This window comes from Pituophis catenifer, unplaced genomic scaffold (assembly GCF_029215685.1).
Source record: "Pituophis catenifer annectens isolate HBS135680 unplaced genomic scaffold, rPitCat1.0.hap2 SCAF_4, whole genome shotgun sequence".
NCBI classification, from domain to species: Eukaryota; Metazoa; Chordata; class Lepidosauria; order Squamata; family Colubridae; genus Pituophis; species Pituophis catenifer.
In genome coordinates, this window is record NW_027256884.1 from 112,383,436 (window position 1) to 112,403,057 (window position 19,622).

Here is a 19,622-nt window from a genome sequence, read left to right on the forward strand (position 1 = left end):
ACAGAAATCTGACAAGGATGCAGGGGGATGAAGCAATGGGCATTAGTATAGTAAGTGGGAGGGGCAGATATGACGGCTGCAGGGGGCCATATTATGTTTCGGGAGTGCGCACTCGATGTTTACGAGCGATTGCCCACTCCGACCCCCAAAGCACTGCTCGTTTCCCGGGTTGTTCAGAGTCTCAGACCCTGGGTCTACGGCTGATGTTATGTAATGCCAGGTCAGTGGTAAATAAAGCCCCCCTCATTCATGATCTTATTTCAGAGGGGGGTGCTGACCTGGCAGGGATTACGGAGACCTGGTTAGGCCAGGAGGGAGGAGTTCCCCTTGTGGAAATGTGCCCGCCAGGTTTCCGTGCATTCCATCAGCCAAGGGCTCAGGGAAGGGGTGGGGGAGTGGCAGCAATCTTTAGAGAAAGTCTTTGCCCGAGGGAGGCCACTGTTCCTCAGATAGCCGGATGTGAGTCCCTCCTTGTGAAGTGGGGTCAGGGGATTCAGATGGGCCTACTGATTGCGTACCTGGCTCCCTGCCACGTAACAGCGGTCCTGCCTGAGCTGCTCGACATTATAGCCGGGGTGGCGGTGGAAACCCCCAGACTTATTGTTATGGGGGATTTTAACCTGCCATCTGCTGGTGAGATGTCGGAGACGGCTCGGGAGTTCATGGCTTCCATGACGGCCATGGGCCTGACCCAGGTAGTTCAAGGCCCCACCCACTTGGGGAATCACACTCTGGACTTGATTTTTATCTCTGATCAGTGGCTGAATGATCTAAGAATAGGGGATATAGACATCAAGCCCTTGTCATGGTCTGATCATTCTCTCCTTCACATGGACTTTCAAGTCACTTCCACCCACCGCAGGGAGACGGAACCAACCAAATGGTTCCGTCCCAGGCGCCTGATGGACCCCGAAAGGTTCCTGATGGAGCTTGGGCCATTTCCTGAGACTCTGGCTCACGACTCGACTGAGGACCTGGTGGTCGCCTGGGACAGGGCGGCTACTGGGGCCTTGGACCGTGTCGTGCCTTTGCGGCCTCTGACCCGATGCCGATCTCGTCTAGCTCCTTGGTTTTCCGAGGAGCTGAGAGAGATGAAGCGTCGGAAAAGACGCCTGGAGTGATTGGAGGACAAGCCGATCTGAATCTGACCGAACACAGGTGAGATCTTATATTAAGATCTACCTAGTGGCGATAAGAGCGGCGAAGTCTAGCTACTTCTCCGCTCTTATTGCATCTGCAGAGAACCGCCCAGCTGCGCTGTTTAGGGTGACCCGCTCCCTACTTCAGGTGGGGGTACGGGAAGATCCCTTAAAGGGTCGAGCTGAGGATTTTGTACAATTCCTGCATGATAAAGTCGCTCAGATTCGGGAAGGCCTGGACTCCGATTGGGTAGATCCAGGGGAGGAGACGGGGGCAGGTCTTGAGAGCGTTATCTGGGAAGAGTTTGACTCTGTGGCTCCTGAGGACGTGGACAGGATTCTGGGCAAGCTTAACGCTGCCACATGTTTATTGGACCCGTGTCCCTCCTGGTTGGTACTGGCCTCCCGGGAGGTTACACGAGGCTGGCTCCAGGGGATTATAAATGCTTCCCTGAGTGAGGGTGTCTTTCCCGCCGCCTTGAAAGAGGCGGTTGTGAAGCCCCTCCTCAAGAAGCCTTCCCTGGACCCGGCTATATTATCAAATTATCGTCCAGTCTCCAATCTTCGCTTTGTTGCGAAGGTTGTTGAGAGTGTGGTGGCGCGACAACTACCCCGATACCTGGATGAAGTTGTCTATCTGGATCCGTTCCAGTCGGGCTTCAGGTCACGATACAGCACAGAAACGGCATTGGTCGCATTGGTGGATGATCTCTGGAGGGCTCGGGACAGAGGTTGCTCCTCTATCCTGGTCCTATTAGATCTCTCAGCGGCTTTTGATACCATCGACCATGGTATCTTACTGCACCGGCTGGAGGGGTTAGGAATAGGGGGCACTGTTCTTCGGTGGTTCTCCTCCTTCCTCTCTGACCGTTCGCAGTTTGTGTTGGCAGGGGGGCAGAGGTCGACCTCGAGGCACCTTATTTGTGGGGTGCCGCAAGGGTCAGTCCTCTCACCCCTTCTGTTCAACATTTATGTAAAACCGCTAGGTGAGATCATCCGTGGTTTTGGGGTGAGTGTTCATCAGTATGCTGATGACACACAGCTATACATCTCCACCCCAGACCACCCCAATGATGCCCTTGCTGTGATGTCCCGTTGCCTGGAGGCCGTGCGGATCTGGATGGGGAGAAACAAGCTCAGACTCAACCCCTCCAAGACCGAGTGGCTGTGGCTTCCGGCGTCCCGGTATAGTCAGCTGGTACCATCACTGACAATAGGGGATGAGATCTTGCTCCCCACAGAGAGGGCCCGCAACTTGGGTGTCCTCCTGGATTCACGGTTATCTTTAGAAGATCATTTGACGGCCGTGGCCAGGGGTGCCTTTTATCAGGTTCGCCTGATCCGCCAGTTGCGTCCCTTTCTGGATCGGGACGCCTTGCGCACGGTCACTCATGCCCTAGTTACCTCCCGTATGGACTACTGTAATGCTCTCTACATGGGGCTCCCCTTGAAAAGCACCCGGAGGCTCCAACTGGTCCAGAACGTAGCCGCGCGGGTGATTATGGGCGCAGCTCATTACGCCCATGTAACACCTCTCCTACGCGAGCTGCACTGGCTCCCGGTGGTCTTCCGGGTGCGATTCAAGGTGTTAGTTATCACCTTTAAAGCGCTCCATGGCTTAGGACCTGGGTACCTACGAGACCGTCTTTTGCCACCAATAGCCTCCCACCGACCAGTTCGTTCTCACAGGGAGGGACTACTCAGGGTACCGTCAGTCAAATTATGTCGACTGGCGACTCCCAGGGGGAGGGCCTTCTCTGTGGGGGCTCCAACCCTTTGGAATGAACTGCCCCCGGAGATACGGCATATCCCTGATCTCCGTGCTTTCCGCCGTGCCCTCAAGACCCTGATGTTCCAACAGGCAGGGCTAAACATACAAACATGCAAATGATTTTTTTAAATGTTATCTAATTCTGGGTTTTATTTAATTGACCAAACTAAGTAACAATTTTAATTAGCAATTTTATGATGTTTGTGTGTCTATATTTTTCTTGACTGTACACCGCCTTGAGTCCTACGGGAGAAAGGCGGTATAGAAATATAATAAATAAATAAATAAATAAATAAATAAATAAATAAATATTATTGTTTAGGTAGTGATAACAGAAGAAGGTCCCTGCTGAGGTTTGGCATCAATCTATAAACAACCTGAGCGACCATCAATCAGTAGCTGGAAAATTTGAGCATTCAAGGCTGTCTCTACTGAAATCTGAAATATTAGCTTTCCCATCCTGTCAACTATAATACGAATATGAATTTTCCACATACCAATTTAAAGGCAAACAGACAAAATTCTTCCATTCTTTTTATAGCTCACTATGGCTTTATGCACAAATGGACTATAATAAATAGATATGAAAGAGAAATGCATGTTCAAAAGAATTTGGCTTTATTGTACATTTTAAAAGGCACTTTTTAGGACCTCTGCATCTCATAGCATATCAATACACAAATAGTAATCTAACGCAAAGCAAATAAAAAAATACTTCCACATGAATAGTGCATTGTTTCTCCAAAAAAAAAAAAAAAAAGCATATGCTCATAATAGTGCTTACAATATATTTTAATTCACAAAGTTCCTTCAGTAACTTCTTTCAGGTTCCAAAGTGCACATACAAGTTACAACAAAAAGGATTAGCTTATTACGGAACTAAATTTAATTAATAATGAAATATAAAATAAGGCTATCTTTCCCATGATATAGAACAAGATTACTGTACTAGTTGGACATAGGAAGTTCTTGCTATGGTAGTATAAACTAAAACTTTTACTGGAATTATTGTGTTTGTAAGAAATCTATGTCCACATTCATTTGTAAAAAAAAAAAAAGAAAAATTCCCTTCCTACATTATTATAGCATGAAGTAGGATAGATTATGCCAGTTTGTCTGTCAAGTCAAAGAACTGCACTCTTCAGTAATAATGAAAAGTAATGCACTATGTAGCACTATACAATTATTTCTGATTGTAGGTGTTATTGTGAATTTCTACTTTTCTTTTGAAATGTCTTCAGAACCACACATATATTATATAGGTAAAGGTAAAGGTTGCCCTTGCACATACATGCTAGTCGTCCCCTACTCTAGGGGGCGGTGCTCATCTCCGTTTCTAAGACGAAGAGCCAGCGCTGTCTGATGACAATTCCGTGGTCATGTGGCCGGCATGACTAAACGCTGAAGGCGCACGGAACACTGTTACCTTCCCACCTATTTTTCTACTTGCATTTTTACATGCTTTCGAACTGCTAGGTTGGCAGAAGCTGGGGCAAGTAACGGGAGCTCACTCCGTTATGCGGTGCTAGGAATTCGAACCGCCGACCTTTTCGATTGACAAGTTCAGTGTCTTAGCCACTGGGCCACCACGTCCCCTGTACATTATACATTTTATATAAATAAATACAATTTCCTGTTACTGCTTTTTAAAAAGCCTACAACTTTATATATATTATAAATCAGAAATCCCTAAATATTTATATAGCAGGATGCTATAGTAGCATCATTGTTAACATGCATGGATGATGCACATTTTTATTTTGAGTACATTCTCTCGTCTTGTCTAGGAGAAAGGCAACGTGACCGTATTGCAGTAACAGGCTTGATGTCAGTTTGATCATTTTAAATGCAGCAGAAATAAGAACTACTATGCTGCAGTTAACATTCTTAAACCAAAGAAGGAGTAGGGCTTACTGAAAAATATTTTCTTTGTTAACGCAAATTGTAATAATGTTAATTTCCTGAAATTCTTGTCTGCGGGTTAAGACCAGGAAGCTATGTTCCTAGTTATACCAATGCAAGCAAAAGACAAATCCTTCTGGGACGTCCACAGAATCTTACTGCTTTCATCTTAAATATATATAAAAAAAGGACAGAGCTTACAGTACAACACTGATATTGCTTTCATCACATTGGAATAAGTGCAATACAGTAACACTTTTTTATTCAACATTTTCCATGTAATATTTCTAAATTCTACTTTCCTTAGCAACCATTAAATGTTTGTAACAGCTTCTGGAAATCGTGTCTTATTTCCTTATAGTATATTTTTTATACCCATGGTTTCCACCCTGGGAAGAGGCGGCTAAGATTTTTGGGGTCCATGGCTTGCTGTATGAGGAAGTTCACCTGGCCGGCCACGCTGAGCACTGTACCTTCTTCCATTCCTTTAAGTTTCTCCTGAAGTCGTATCAAAACACGCTCTGCCACTTTATTGAACAACTGGTTTTCATTACTGAGAAGGAAACAAGGGTTTTAGGAGGCAGACAGATACTAATTCATAAATACAAAAAATACAAAATAATAATAAAATTTGTCCTTACTTTGCTTTTTTGTTACATCCTTGATCAGCACTACTGAAGTTGGAGCTGACATCAGCTTCATCTTCTGACCTTTGCTGCAGATATAAAGCTTTCAAAGGATTCATGGTCCAATCAAAAAGAGGGTCATATAGAAGTACCTAAATATCAAAGGAGACACAATTATGTTCCTAAACTGAACTTCTAGGCCAAAATTCAGAATTGTTCAACCCATACATTCAACTATTGAAATCTGGTTCCATCAAATAACCAAATCAAATAAATAGAGATAAGGTTGCCTCAATCTGCAATCCCAAGTGTTATATTTTGTTACTGGCTCTTATTTCTGTTCACTGACAGGAAGAATGCTCATTCAAGGTTTTATGGCTGTAAAGTATATGGATTTTTTTATTTTGGCAGTACAGCAACTGGGGTCTGGAAAGGAGACTGTAGCTCCTTCCCAAACCAACACTTGATTAGTATGTTACTACACAATACGTAATTCAATTTGAGAAGTTGCTACCATGAGATGTGGTGCTGGCTACCAGGATGGCTGGCTTCAAAACAGGGTTGGCCCAATTTATGAAAGTCATGGTGGTCAAGGGCCGTCAGCTTTGATGGCAGTGACTGCCTCTGAAGGCCATTTGCTGGGTGACTAGCAGGCTTCATTGTGCAGTTGGTTGGATACTGTTGTGAACAGACTGCTGGACCAGATGGGCAGAGTTCTGATCCAGCAGGCCATTACTTAGGTTCTTATATCCCTTCAGGAGCCTTCACAGTTATCCATTACATAGCTATTTAGATAGATGGATAGGCAGACCCCCGTAGCCCTTAATTCAAAGTTCCAACATGATTCATAGTAAATTATTATCCGTTTTCTGAAGTCTGTGCCTATGCTGCTGTTTGCCATATCTTTGTATCATCAAGCAATACAACATGAAGAGATTTCTGAACACCTTCCCAAATTGGCCGACTGCTTTGTTTTTTTACTTAGTGTTAAAATGATTGAATGTCAGTCTAATATTTCTTGTTCTATAAGTCTGCTTTATTTGAACTCATGAACTCATTCATGAATTCAGAATAATATTAACTTGTTTCAGTAATAATGCACTATTTGTATTACATTACCTCCGTTTCAATGTTCATTGAGATAGGAGAAGAATCAGAATTTTTAATCTACTTACCAACTAAACTGTCTTTTGGGATGCAAAATATTAAATATGGACTATAGTAGTCCAACACACCAAAGTATATTTAATATAAGAATTACTTTCAATGTTATATTTAGCCAAGAAACACTTACTTCTACAATAGTTAGCAGGGCTTCTTGAGAATTTCTCATAACATTCATGGTTTTTTCACAGCATCTAAATGATTTCCAAACAGATTTTAATGTCACAACCAGTTTCTATTTTAACTTTTATAGAAAACCTTACAATGTATTTTTTCTAGGTAATAATAAAGTTTACAATCAGCTCACATGGGGTACATTTTTATAAATGAAAACGGTTCTTACCAACTCAATTTCCCAAACTGTAAAAACTGAAATCCTGGCATACATAATGCTAAAATGCTTTGAAAGGAGTAACATACCTCCTGAAGACCCCCTCAACACCAGCAATGCCCATGCCATCGACTATGTCTCTTGTTAGCCTAAAAGGTACAGTCTCTGGAGTAGGAAGGATTTTGCCCTGCTCAAAGGCAACTCCTAGTGGAGAAAAGAAAGCAGAAGTCGAAGGTCACTGTGTTAAAAGCACTTTCCCCAACCCCCATCTACCAATATAGCATTAGAAGCATTATTTTTAAAAGGCAGGAAATACAGTTGATTGCAGCAATGAGGTAACTGTACATATTTTTAATGATTATTAAATTACAGTAGTGCTCCATTTTCGACCATTCATTTAGCAAACATTCAAAGTAATGACATCACTGGTTATAACTGGGCTTTGAGTTCCATTGTCCCAGCATCCCTGTGGACATGTGATTGAAATATGGGTGCTTGGCAACAGGCTTGCAATTACAATCAACTGCACTCCGCCATGATCACGTGATCACCATTTGTGATCACCAGCTTCCCCAGAAAGTCAATGGGGAGGCTGGCAGGGAAGGTCAAGTCATAAGAGTAAAGCTCCCATATTCATGCACCCTCTCCTAACCCCCCTGGATTTACACTCCCGGATCCTTGCTGCACCTCCCTGCCACCTGTGCACCTTCCCTGACCATCACGACAATTCCCTGGCATCGTTGGGTCTTTTTGCACCTGGCAGCAGCCACTTACCTTCCCTGCCATCCTGCTTGCAAGCACCTGGGTCTTACAACTTTCTGTCAGCTTCCCCTCTGATTTGGTTGTGAGAAACTGGTAAGAAGCTGCCTCACCTAATGACTGTGAGATTCAACTGACAACAGCAACCAGGAATGCAAGGATTGCTGTCACTAAGCAATGTAATTGTGCTTTACATATATGCTGCTTAGGGATGGAAATTCTGGCCCCAACTGGCATTGTAAATTGAGGACTACTTGTTGTGTCTTTTCAAAAACAGGGGCAAGAAGAAATATGACCAATCTTGTCAATGTTTTTGGAGTTCATAGTATAACTTTTGCATTTTTTACTTCATTCTTTTATGTTACATTGTTCCTTCCTCTATGACTCAATCAATGGTAAAGCCCTATGCTGATGTTTAGAAACTTGAGACACCCCTCTTACATCAATATTATTCATGGAGTATCTGGAGTATATTCATGGAGTATAGCAAAAAGCCTTAGTGCAAGCAATGATGCACCATTTCATACCTGTGAGGTTTTTCTTCTTCAGACAACCGTACAATACATAGGAGAAAGAGCAGAGTTAATCAGAATGGTGAATCTGCTTATTTTTATAATGCCTGAATGGGACTCACATCAAAATCTAAACCCTTGATTCCTTTGCTTGGTACATACCTAGATCAATGTGTACAAGTTCTGCACTTTCTTCATCTAGCAGAATATTCTGTACATGCCTGTCTCCGAGACCAAGTATATAGCCAACTGAAATGGAAATATCCAAAATTAATCCAGAAGTACTTGTATCCAGTCTTTATTTTTTTGAAAACCTACTACAAATATGAAGAGTGAGTTTCTTCCCCTTCCTCACCATAATCTAACAAGACAATCTAATGCTCCAATAATGCCCTGATTTTCAGAAATATCTTTTCAAGGGATAAAGAGCTGCAGATAGTTAATAGCTAATACATACTGTATGCAGCTCTAGTACAGAGTTAATATTTTCATATAATTATATTTCTGTATTGATAATATATAAAACATATTTATTTTAAACTCTAATTAACAGTTTGTTTTTCATTAGCTATCCTCAATAAAAATAGGAAGATAATAAAAGTAACTATCTACACAATCTATTAAAATATTTAACTTACCAAAACTGAGTTCATCATTTTAAAAAGCACAAAATGGTTAAGAGTTAACAGTTTGCAAACCCATTGTGGAGTTTCTGGAATCCTATCTGAAAAATCAACAGTGTAGTTTCCTACCATTTTGAAAGGGAAAGTCACAAATATTACATCAATAAAGGAGCAACTTGGAGTGTTGTGCCTCTCTTAGTCTGGCTTCCAGAAACTTTTCCAATCATAACTGCTAATTATTAGTGGCATGATAACCATGATTTTGAGATGTAAAAATGACAATGAATTTCCAAAGTAGACTTTATATATGTTAAAAGAGTCATCTGTTGAGATGGGTGGCTATAGAAATCAATCAATCAATCAATCAAATAAGCAAGCAAGCCCAGATACAAGCAACTACCGGGGGGGGGGAGGGGGGGAACGGACCGTGGCTGATAGTATCTGTGTGATGCTTCCCTGTGCCCTTTGCATCATCCTTCCTACAACTGTGGCCCTTGAATTCCTGAAAAATATTGGATCACTTCTGGCCATCTAAAAGATGCCAGCCGCTAGTTTAAAATAATACAATTCCCTCTCCCATTCCAAAGGACAAAAAGAAACAATTTGCCTTTGCAAAGAACCATCTTACTATTAGATTTTGCCCAATGCCAAAAGTTAAATCAGTAAAAGATTGTCTCCATTTATAGCTACTGTAGGCTCTATATTGCCTACTCTTTCTCTGCAGCAACTCCGCTGGCAAAGAACTCTTCATAGAAAATTAATAAAATTCCTTCATTTATTAGTAAATATGATAAGAAGCTTGATAAAACAATTTATTATATTTTATAATACCTATAGATGAAGTGGCAACACTTCGAGTGTATGCCAACCTTTTCTCAAACCACACCGCTGGATCCAAAAATCTTTCCATACAGAAATAGCGAAACACAGGTTGAAAATTCTGGCATATATCCATGAAAATAGTGTATTTTTCTTCAAAATCTTTCTTTTGTGCATCCTTTGAAGGAAACCACAAATAGTTTAGAGATATTTATTTCTTTTCTCCTGTTAATTCTAAGTGCAGTTTCTTTTGTGTATGAATAGAGATTGTATGAAAAATGCTTTCAAATACAAGTAGCCTTGCAATTACACAAGAAAATAACAACTCTTTCCTACAAAGTATGAATGCATATGAAAATGAGCACTAGATATTCTGATAACATTGTAAAGAAACACCATAATGTGGTGGATAAAGTACTGAATTTGGCAGGGCTCTCTCATCTGGACAGCAAAAGAACCTTTAAAACAGATAGATAGATAAATAAACAACAACAGCAAAAAAAATCCCACCAGATGAATTTAAAGAGAGATTTTCTCTTTGCTGCCATTGATTGATCTTCTAGAGTTCTGCAATCAAGATACAGTAGCCTTGAACCTGGTAATGCTGTCTAGATTATTGCAGGGACTACATGTAGTGCTACCTTTGAAAACTGCAGAAATTTCAGGGCACATGGACTATTGCAACGCTCTCTACATGGGGCTCCCCTTGAGGAGCACCCGGAGGCTCCAACTGGCGCAGAGTGTGGCCGCGCGGGTGGTAATGGGAGCGACATGGCGTTCCCATGTAACACCCCTCCTGCGCGAGCTGCACTGGCTCCCGGTGGTCTTCCGGGTGCGCTTCAAGGTTCTGGTTACCACCTTTAAAGCGCTCCATGGCTTAGGACCCGGGTACTTGCGGGACCGCCTACTACCACCAATAGCCTCCCACCGGCCGGTACGCTCCCATAGAGAGGGGCTCCTCCGGGTGCCGTCAGCCAAACAATGCCGACTGGCGGCCCCCGGGGGGAGAGCCTTCTCTGTGGGGGCACCTACTGTCTGGAACGAACTCCCCCCAGAGATACGGAGGATCCCGGATCTGCGCACCTTCCGCCACGCCTTAAAGACCTTACTATTTCACCAGGCCGGCCTGGCCTAATTTTCCCCCTCTTTTATAAAAGATTTTTAAAATTTTAAATATCTTTTAGTTTTTATATATTCAATTTTAAATTGGTTTTAAAAGTTTGGGGTTTTAAATTTGTCGGGGCCAAAATTATTTAATTTGATTTTATTCTATTTTTAAATTTTGTATTGTATGTGTTTTTATTGTTTGGCTGTGCACCGCCCTGAGTCCTTCGGGAGTAGGGCGGTATAGAAATCTAATAAAATGAAATGAAATGAAATGAAAATGTCAACTGGAACTGATTAGTAGGATCCTATCGGCACTGCCAGGGAGCCATTTCTGGGTCAACTCAAAGGGTTTATTTTAGCTTTAACTGGCAAACACCTTGGGATGAGCTACTAAAAGAAATGATCATCAGCCAAAAATGGCTTCCAAATTCATTGGAGCATCCCACATAAAGTGAGGGAAGGCAGATAGCTACAAAAGAAAATATTTTTTTTCAGGGTGGTATCTCATCTGAAGACATTCTCCTTGCAATCAGGGTTTCAAATATGCTATGTCCTTCTTATTGTTCTTGATTTCATATTGGCTTCACTGTGCCAATGTGTCATCATGTCATTATACTTGACAGTTTGATCCATCTGTACCACTGCTTGGCTAAATTTGATTTGAAGACCAAATTCCTATTACATGGTAAATGTCTCTGAGGTCATATTACTTTTCTCAGTGAATCCTGGGTCACTGTTTGACAACATGATTGTCTCTCATGTAGACAACCATATTTCTATTACCCCATCAATTTTCTTACATCCAGTTTCTACAAATGAAGAAACATTAATTGGCTTGATTTAACGTAGCAGACTTACCAACATTTTCTTTTGGCAGTCTAAGCTACTGTAGTCTTGTGGTCTATAGCGTTTGTGAGCACTGCTGTCAGTATTGATGAGGAATTCACCCAAAGGAATTGTGCCAGTGCACCACTCTAAGACACCACTTCTCTGAGAAAGGGGAACAACCTAAAGAGGTAGACAAAGCAGATCCATTCTGAATTATATGATCTCTGGTTAATCAAGAAAGTGCTAGAGAACGTATTATCACAGAATTGTGATTATCATTGGAAAGATAGAAGAAAACTCTCAAGATAAAAAGGAAGGAAAGAGGACATGTACAAGTTGATTGTTTTAAAGTTAGTCTACAATGAGGGGAAAGATTCAGCAGCTGAGCACAAGCTGTAATACATTTCAGTAGTGGATTTGCTATTTTAGATAGAAGAATATATAACGCTAGATATTATTCATACTTTCTGGGCTCACACAGGTAGTCCTTATCTTATGAGGGCAATTGGGACTGGAATTTTGATCACTAAGCAATGCAGTCATAAAGCATAGCCCCATCACTTAGTGACGGCACTCCTTACAGTCCCAGTTGATGTTGTTAACTGAATCCCATGGTTGTTAAGCAAGGTAATCTCCTGCTGGCTTCCCACAGCCTAAGCCAGTGGGGAAACTGGCAGAAAGTTGCCAGTCCCAGGTCCATGGGCAGATAAGCAAAGAGCAAAGAGGTATGCAAGGCATGGCATGGGTGTGGGAGGTTGATGAGGGTACAAGAAAACGTGTGAGAGTCATTGCAAAGGTTGGGAAAGCACAAAAGGCACCACAAGGGTTGGGGAAGATGTTCAAGATGTGCAGATCACGGAATGTGCACAGGTGTGTGTGTGAAAGGTGCTGTGTAGGTCAGGTAGTGTGTGTAAGAAGCACCACACGTGTGGGTGGGGTTGCATGAGAAGCATGGCATGAGTCCAGGGGTGGATGGGGGTTCACAAGGGAGAAGACGTCCCCAGCATTTTGTGATCTTTCCTGCTGGCTTCCCCAAAGATTTTCAGAGGAAGCCAGCAGGGAGTGTTATAAATGGCAATCAAAAGATCACGGGGTGCTTGGCAACCAGTTGTCAATGGGAATGGATTGCCAAGCACTCAAGATTCCAACCATGTTCAGGGATGGTTGAAACTTTGAGAATCAGTTGTAACCACTATTTGTTCAGCGTCATTGTAACTTTGAACTGAACAAATGGATATCAGTCAAGCACTATATCAATTTAAATTGCATTAATTGCATCATTTTTTTTCTTTTTAAATCATTTAAATCATGTTATAATCTGTCTAGAGTTTTGGCTGTTACTCCAAGCAGAAATAGAATAAATAAAGAAGGGTCCCAGGCTATATTCTCAGCAGGTTCCCAAGCATCAGATGCTGGGCAAGGTCTGTGTCAGGCCCTGGAAAGTTACTACTACCCTGCGGAAGTCACTCCAACTTATTCTGTTGGAGGAGAAAGGTTGGCAACCTGTTTGCCTGGTGGTCAGATTCTGCCATCATCAGTTATTCTAGAAGTTATTAATGAGGAACAGCAGATGAATGAATGGTCTTGTACAGGGCAGTTCCTTCTGCATTCAGGGCACCAACATTATATCTACAGCAGGCCATTTTCATGCAAAACTTGCCTTATATCTGCGAATGGTCAGTTTTCTTTTTCTGGTGTCAGCATCTTGCTGTAGCAGAGTATTGCACATCTGGAAAACCTGTTGCATAACAGCATCCTGTCTCAGATCGTCACGCCCCTTTAAGAGATTAAAACAACAACAACAGGAATAGCATTGTCCCCAGAATGAATGTAAATGCAGAATTATATAACCGGATCCTACGTACATTCAGAGAAGCAAATGGAAACGGCATCCATGTAAATGTGTTAGGGACAGCAATTATCACAAAAAAAGGTCTCCAGACATTCTCACAACCTTTGCATTCTAAATGAGAGTAAGAATGAAACTGCAACTTCAGATGAACCTTCTTTATTGGAGCTCAAAAGTGTGGAAAAATTTTGGTAAGCATTGCAAAAAAAAACTCACTACCATTATCATAGGTATCATTGTTACTATCTAAATTCTCATACAGTAAAATAAAAATATACAGAAGCTCCCATGGTAGAGTCCTGACCTAACAGTGCAAATTCAGAATGGTACTGGAGGAAGAAACAGACACTTCTATGTATGTTCTCCCATACTAAAGTGTTCCTCAACTGAGAAATAAGCTTAATAGTACGTATATTTGTGACTGAATATTTTATCATACCTATTCTGATGTGAAGAACTTGGCAGTATACAAAAATGCCACATCTATAATCCTGTTCATATTTCATAATGAAACAGAGAACTCACCTTCACAAGCTGCCTTCTCTGTTGTCCATCTGATCCAATGCAATCTATTATTTTGGGTAGATTGACCCCGCCTGCTAGGCGAAATTCTGGTTTGAATGATCTTATTGTAATCAAATTTTCATATTTGCCACTAGGATCCACCTAAAACCACACAGAAATTTAGATGGAGTGTAGATATTTCTTGACATTTGTCCCTCCTCTAACTGAAATGTTCAACTGAACAATAAAGGATGTTTCATTTCTCTGCTGCTTAGGAAATTAAGAACTACGCTGCCTTCGGTATGACCTAAGCATAGCTCATAAAATCATCTGCTACAATGTCCTACCTGTCAATGACTACTTCAGCTTCAACCACAACAATACACGAGCACACAATAAATACAAACTTAAAGTGAACCGCTCCAAACTCGATTGCAGAAAATACGACTTCAGTAACAGAGTGGTCAATGTCTGGAATGCACTACCTGGCTCTGTGATTTCATCCCAAAACCCCCAAAATTTTAACCTTAGACTGGCTACTGTTGATCTCACCCCATTCCTAAGAGGTCTGTAAGGTGCATAAGAGCACCAGCGTGCCTACTGTCCCTGTCCTAATGTTCCCTTTAATTGTATTCATTTTATGTATTCAATTCATGCTTATTCTTATATATATTATCTAATATGTACTCGACAAATAAACAAACTTTTTAAAAAACAAAACACAACGGGGCAAAAATGGTTACTGAGACTTAAATTTAAATTAAATTGATTTACCTTTATTTCCATGGTAGGTACAGCAACATCCTCTAGATTTTTTAACTTAATTAGAGGTTGATCGGAAGGAATATTTATGCCTCCTGGATAAACAATACATGCCTCATATTAATAAATATTTGCTGTTCATTGAGTCAGTATAACTTTTAAGGTCAGCACCCCTTGTCATACTATAGTCAATGTTTTGGGAATAGTCTTTGAAGAAGTTCAGAATACATTCCTGATATTATTGAAAGTTATTTCAGAGGTTCTACTTAGCCACTATCAATCAATTTATTTTAATTAACAATTATTTTTTGATTTATACCCTGCCAAATAAATCAACTCTCATCTACTAGACATAGCAAATTGGGGAAAATATTTACAACATAGTGTTCATATATAATATATTCCAAGTAAAATCGTTGTGGCCTGCCAGCGGCCTGCGCGCATTGTTGCTGATCCCGACAACGAGGAGGCTGGTGTGGTGTCGCACCAGCAACCTGTACAGCCGGAGCTTGAGTCGGACAGCAAGGAGGCTGAAGATGTGGTGCCAGAGGCAGGGATTCAGACAGGGCCTTCAGAACCTCCAGAGGCTCCTTTAAGTGAAGAGGATGAAGTGGAGGAGCCTCTTCTCAATACATGAGCACGCAGAGCTGCCAAAAGGCAGGAGTGGTTACTCAGGAGGAGGTCTCCTTGAGAGTAAGGCTTGGGGCTAATTGGCCACTCCCTTAGCCTATTTAAATTTGCACACAGCTTCTAAAAAGCTGCAGGAAACAACACATGTTTGCTCGATGATCATTGAATATGGATTTTCTTTGCAAACCTTGCTTCTGGGCTTTTTGCCAACTCTCGTAAGACTTTATCTTTCTGTGGAATTTCTCGCAAGTTGTAAGGACGTTTTAGTTAACAGCCTGCATTTGTAAAAAACTACGTTTGGAAGTAAATTGAGTTTGGTTTATAGTTTGTGTGTGCTGCATTCTCTGGGATCCATAGCTGGGGCAGAACAAAAATACATTGTTGACAGAAAACAGTTCCCTTTACTATGGGGTTTGAACTAAGAATGAATTGATTCAAAGCATCCAAACAATCCCCTATTCCCAGTGGTGGGTTGCCCCCGGTTTGCACCGGTTCTATAGAACCGGTAGTAAAACCGGTGGGAGGCTCCGCCCACTGACCCCGATATCATAAAAATGCTTCTGCGCTTGCGCAGAAGAGCACATGCGCACTCCCGCTGCAAACCGGTAGTAAAGGTAAGTAGAACCCACCCCTGCCTATTCCCCAAATACATACTTCTGTGGGTTTTCCAGGGAGTTGCATCCATGTTTGCCAAAGTAATATAAGCATCGCAAAGGGCTTCAACCTTTTCCACCATATCAGGTCTTTTGCATTTTACAATGTTAATTATATTGATAGCAGCTGCCATTCGATCCTACAGGATGAGTTGTTTTTTTTTAAAAGGAAGTTAAAAATAAAAGTCAAATGCGAAGTTTAAATTAATCAAAGACATAAAATAAATCTGATATGAGGAAACAGAAAACATTGCAGAAGAAAAAAAAATTGTATCCTTATCTTCGAAGCTGATAACATGTCCTATGATTCCTTTAACAAAACTTATTATTTTTTACAACCCGAAATAATGAAAAGTCAGTAAGTACCATGTCAAGAGGAGATGTTTCTTTTGGCACATTTTTTATTAGTCCACTTCTTCTAGTCACTTCTGGCTTGGTCAAGAGTTCATCTTTGTTAGCATTAGCCAATGCCAAAATTATAAACAAAGTGTGATGGGGATGGTCAAGAGAAATCCTTGCTATAAGCTATTCAAGTAAAATATTTAAAAAGTTGATTATTGAAAATAAAATATAGACTGAACATTAAACAAACAACAAAGCTTCAACAATAATGTTCAATATGCTTTAACTCAGAAGTACATATGGACCTGGAAAGCCTTATTTATGGCTCCTCCCTAAAGATTTATATTAAAAGGTAAAGATTTCCCTCGCACATATGTGCTAGTCATTCCCAACTCTAGGGGGCAGTGCTCATTTCCGTTTCAAAGCCAAAGAGCCAGCGCTGTCAAAAGATGTCTCCATGGTCATGTGGCCTGCATGACTAAATGCCAAAGGTGCATGGAACGCTGTTACTTTCCCACCAAAGGTGGGAAGATTTATATTAGCTGTATAATAAATGTATATAAACCTAAAGATTTATATTAGCTGTAGTTAATTAATTTACTTTCAGTTTCACTATATTTACATTAAATGAAAGTTAGTTTTTATCTCACTTACAAGTGGTCTGCAGGATACAACAACAATGGGGATTGGGATTGCCGCTGTCAAGTGATGCAGTCATGCCAAGTGATGACATGCCAAGTGATGACACAGCTTAGCAAAAGCAATGTCAGCAGTCCTAGGTGCCACTGTAACCCCAGCATGCATGAGTCATTAAGCGGAAAGAGGCAGCAGTCCTGGGCAAGGAATGCAGGGAATACAGTTGCCACAGTGGGTGGGGATACCACAGATACATTTTTGGGATCAGGGAAGTATCGGGGGGGGCAGCACTGGAGGCTGCAGATGGGTCAGTAGAGGCCACAAGGGCAGGGGAGTATTGCAAACAGGTGTGTACTACAAAGGGCAGGGGGGATGATAGGCAGTACACAATATTTGGGATATATTATCACAGGGACACCAGGATAGAGACAGAACTTCAAGGACCTACCAATTCAAGGACAGTCCATTTCGCCAGTGCCACTGTAACTTTGAACTGTGGACATAAGCTGAGGACTACCTTGGTTTTGTTTTTTGGAGCACCCCACCAAAAACATTTAACTGATGTAACATATGTCATAGTGAGTATTTCTTGACAAAGTTTTTTGATTGTGTTATAAATCAAGGAAATCCTTTAGCATTGTCAAAATATCTAAAGCAATGTAGAAAGGATTCTACTAGCTCAACTGTCCACATACATTCTAAGAAAACAATCATGCTGCTCTCCTATCATACCTACTTAAAATTCAAACAAAAACTCTCTAATATATTTGTAAATGAGGAAGATTTATGACAATTGAAGATCAATTACATTATTCAAAATCTCATGAAAGTCATTCATCCTGGTTCCCATTCGAGCAGCCAGCTGGTACATCAGTGGCAAGAATTTGTAGGATGGGATTTTCTGTGCCTCCTCCTGTTGTGTAGCAGAACATGTAAAATAGAGACAAAATAGGAAAGGAATAGTATTTAAACATGGCAGACTTCTTTACAGAGTAAGACGTTTATATAAGTTTTATGAATGCCAGACAGAATGGCTATAATCCATCAGGGTGGATTTGATTTAAATCAAGTCAATTTAAATCATGATTTAAATCAGTAGTAAAAAGTCTTGATTTAAATCAACTCGATTTAAATCATAATTTTTAAAGAGCAAATGTCATTTCTGTCCTGCAGCAGCTCCTCCTCTGATCTGCTGTTGACTCACCGACAGTCCCAATACTGTAGAATATACAGCCTCGTGCTACATAACTAAGCTCCATTTCATGCTGAATAAACTAAATTATTAATGTATCTTAAATAGAAATCTACCTTTGGATAGATCTTTACTCCAAAAGCATTTTATTTAAATAAATTTGATAAAAATAAAAGAGATCTGATTTAAATAAAAAAAAACTGATTTTTTTATTTTTAAAAAATCATTATTTTTTAATTTATTTTTTAAAAAATTATTTTTTATCCAACCTGTAATCCATTATTATTAATATGCCTCATCAATTAAATGTGAAAATATCATTATCTTTTCTGCAAAAGAAAATGATTATACTAATCTGATTTTGGGATCTAATATACCGGTAACCCTTGATTAACAACCATTCCTTTAGTGACTGTTCAAAGTTACGACAACTCTGAAAACAATTATTCGTGACTTGTGTTCACATTATAACAATTGCAGTGTCCTGTGCTCACATGACTGCAATTCAGGTACATTGCAACCCTCATGCATTTATGATGGTTGCAGCATCCTATGGTCAGATGATCACTACTTTCAAACTTTTCTTTTGAGAAGCAAAGTTAATAGTCCTGTGAATCGCTCACTTAACGATCACAACTGGGACTGCTGGAACTGCTGTCATAAGTTGGTGCAGTCATGTACCATTTCGCTTAACAACTGCTTCATTTAGCAATGTAATTGGTAATTAAGGTCATTAAGCAAGGACTACTTGTATTCCCAAGAAAGCCATGCAAACATAATACTGGTTGCTAACTAGACTGGCAGATCTCTTTTATATCTAAACTCCTCTGGATGTTTTCTTTCCCTTTGCTTTAGAGGCAACCAGATTTATAGACCAGACTGAAAAATAAAACAAATAAAACTACAAAAGATTAAGGTATGCTTGGTATATATATATATATAAATAGAATCAATATGGAACACAATTAGGTGTATGCAAGTTGGATACTTTCTTATACAAGCCTGAAAAAGTAACAATCGAAAATGCTATTAAGATTGCAAGCTGATGCTAATTAATTCAGAAAACCATGCCACATATCCCAAGAACAAAAGCTAATGAAGTGAGGCAGGCATAATGAGAGTGAGAGAGAAGAAACGAGGAGAGTGCCAAATGCAATGCTTTAGTTCTAATCATTTCGCTATGTAGGAGAAAAACAAGGTAGTATCTTTCAAACTAATCAACTATATTTATCTAGTGAACACTAGCAACAATAATAAAATAATACAATGTAAAATTTGTTCTGATTTTTGAGAAACTGTAGATGTAGTATAAATATGTACAAAACATGTAAAATCCAAATAAAGATGACAACATGCACAGGTTTTCTTACAAAAGCTGGATTTACATGATAAAGGCTTAGGATCCAAATTAAAGATTCACAACATAAAGGCAGCTGGCCCTGGATTCAGCCTCAAAAGTGTTTGTGTGCGTGT

The 19,622-nt window shown here is 40.5% G+C and overlaps 1 protein-coding gene across 1 annotated transcript in view; it reads right to left on the minus strand.

Moving 5' to 3' along the window:
* Positions 1–3,252: 3,252 nt before the first annotated feature.
* ATM (ATM serine/threonine kinase) overlaps positions 3,253–19,622 on the minus strand; it is a 64,371-nt gene continuing 48,001 nt past the window's right edge. Inside the window, exons 50-62 of the mRNA XM_070942862.1 lie at positions 17,766–17,870; positions 16,346–16,504; positions 15,981–16,119; positions 14,709–14,791; positions 13,956–14,096; positions 13,242–13,358; positions 11,612–11,761; positions 9,659–9,824; positions 8,367–8,453; positions 7,023–7,137; positions 6,733–6,796; positions 5,454–5,590; positions 3,253–5,365 (exon numbers count right to left, since the gene is read on the minus strand). Coding sequence (XP_070798963.1) covers positions 5,182–5,365; positions 5,454–5,590; positions 6,733–6,796; positions 7,023–7,137; positions 8,367–8,453; positions 9,659–9,824; positions 11,612–11,761; positions 13,242–13,358; positions 13,956–14,096; positions 14,709–14,791; positions 15,981–16,119; positions 16,346–16,504; positions 17,766–17,870 — 1,647 coding nt within the window. The 3' untranslated portion in view covers positions 3,253–5,181. The remainder of the gene's footprint in view (positions 5,366–5,453; positions 5,591–6,732; positions 6,797–7,022; positions 7,138–8,366; positions 8,454–9,658; positions 9,825–11,611; positions 11,762–13,241; positions 13,359–13,955; positions 14,097–14,708; positions 14,792–15,980; positions 16,120–16,345; positions 16,505–17,765; positions 17,871–19,622) is intronic.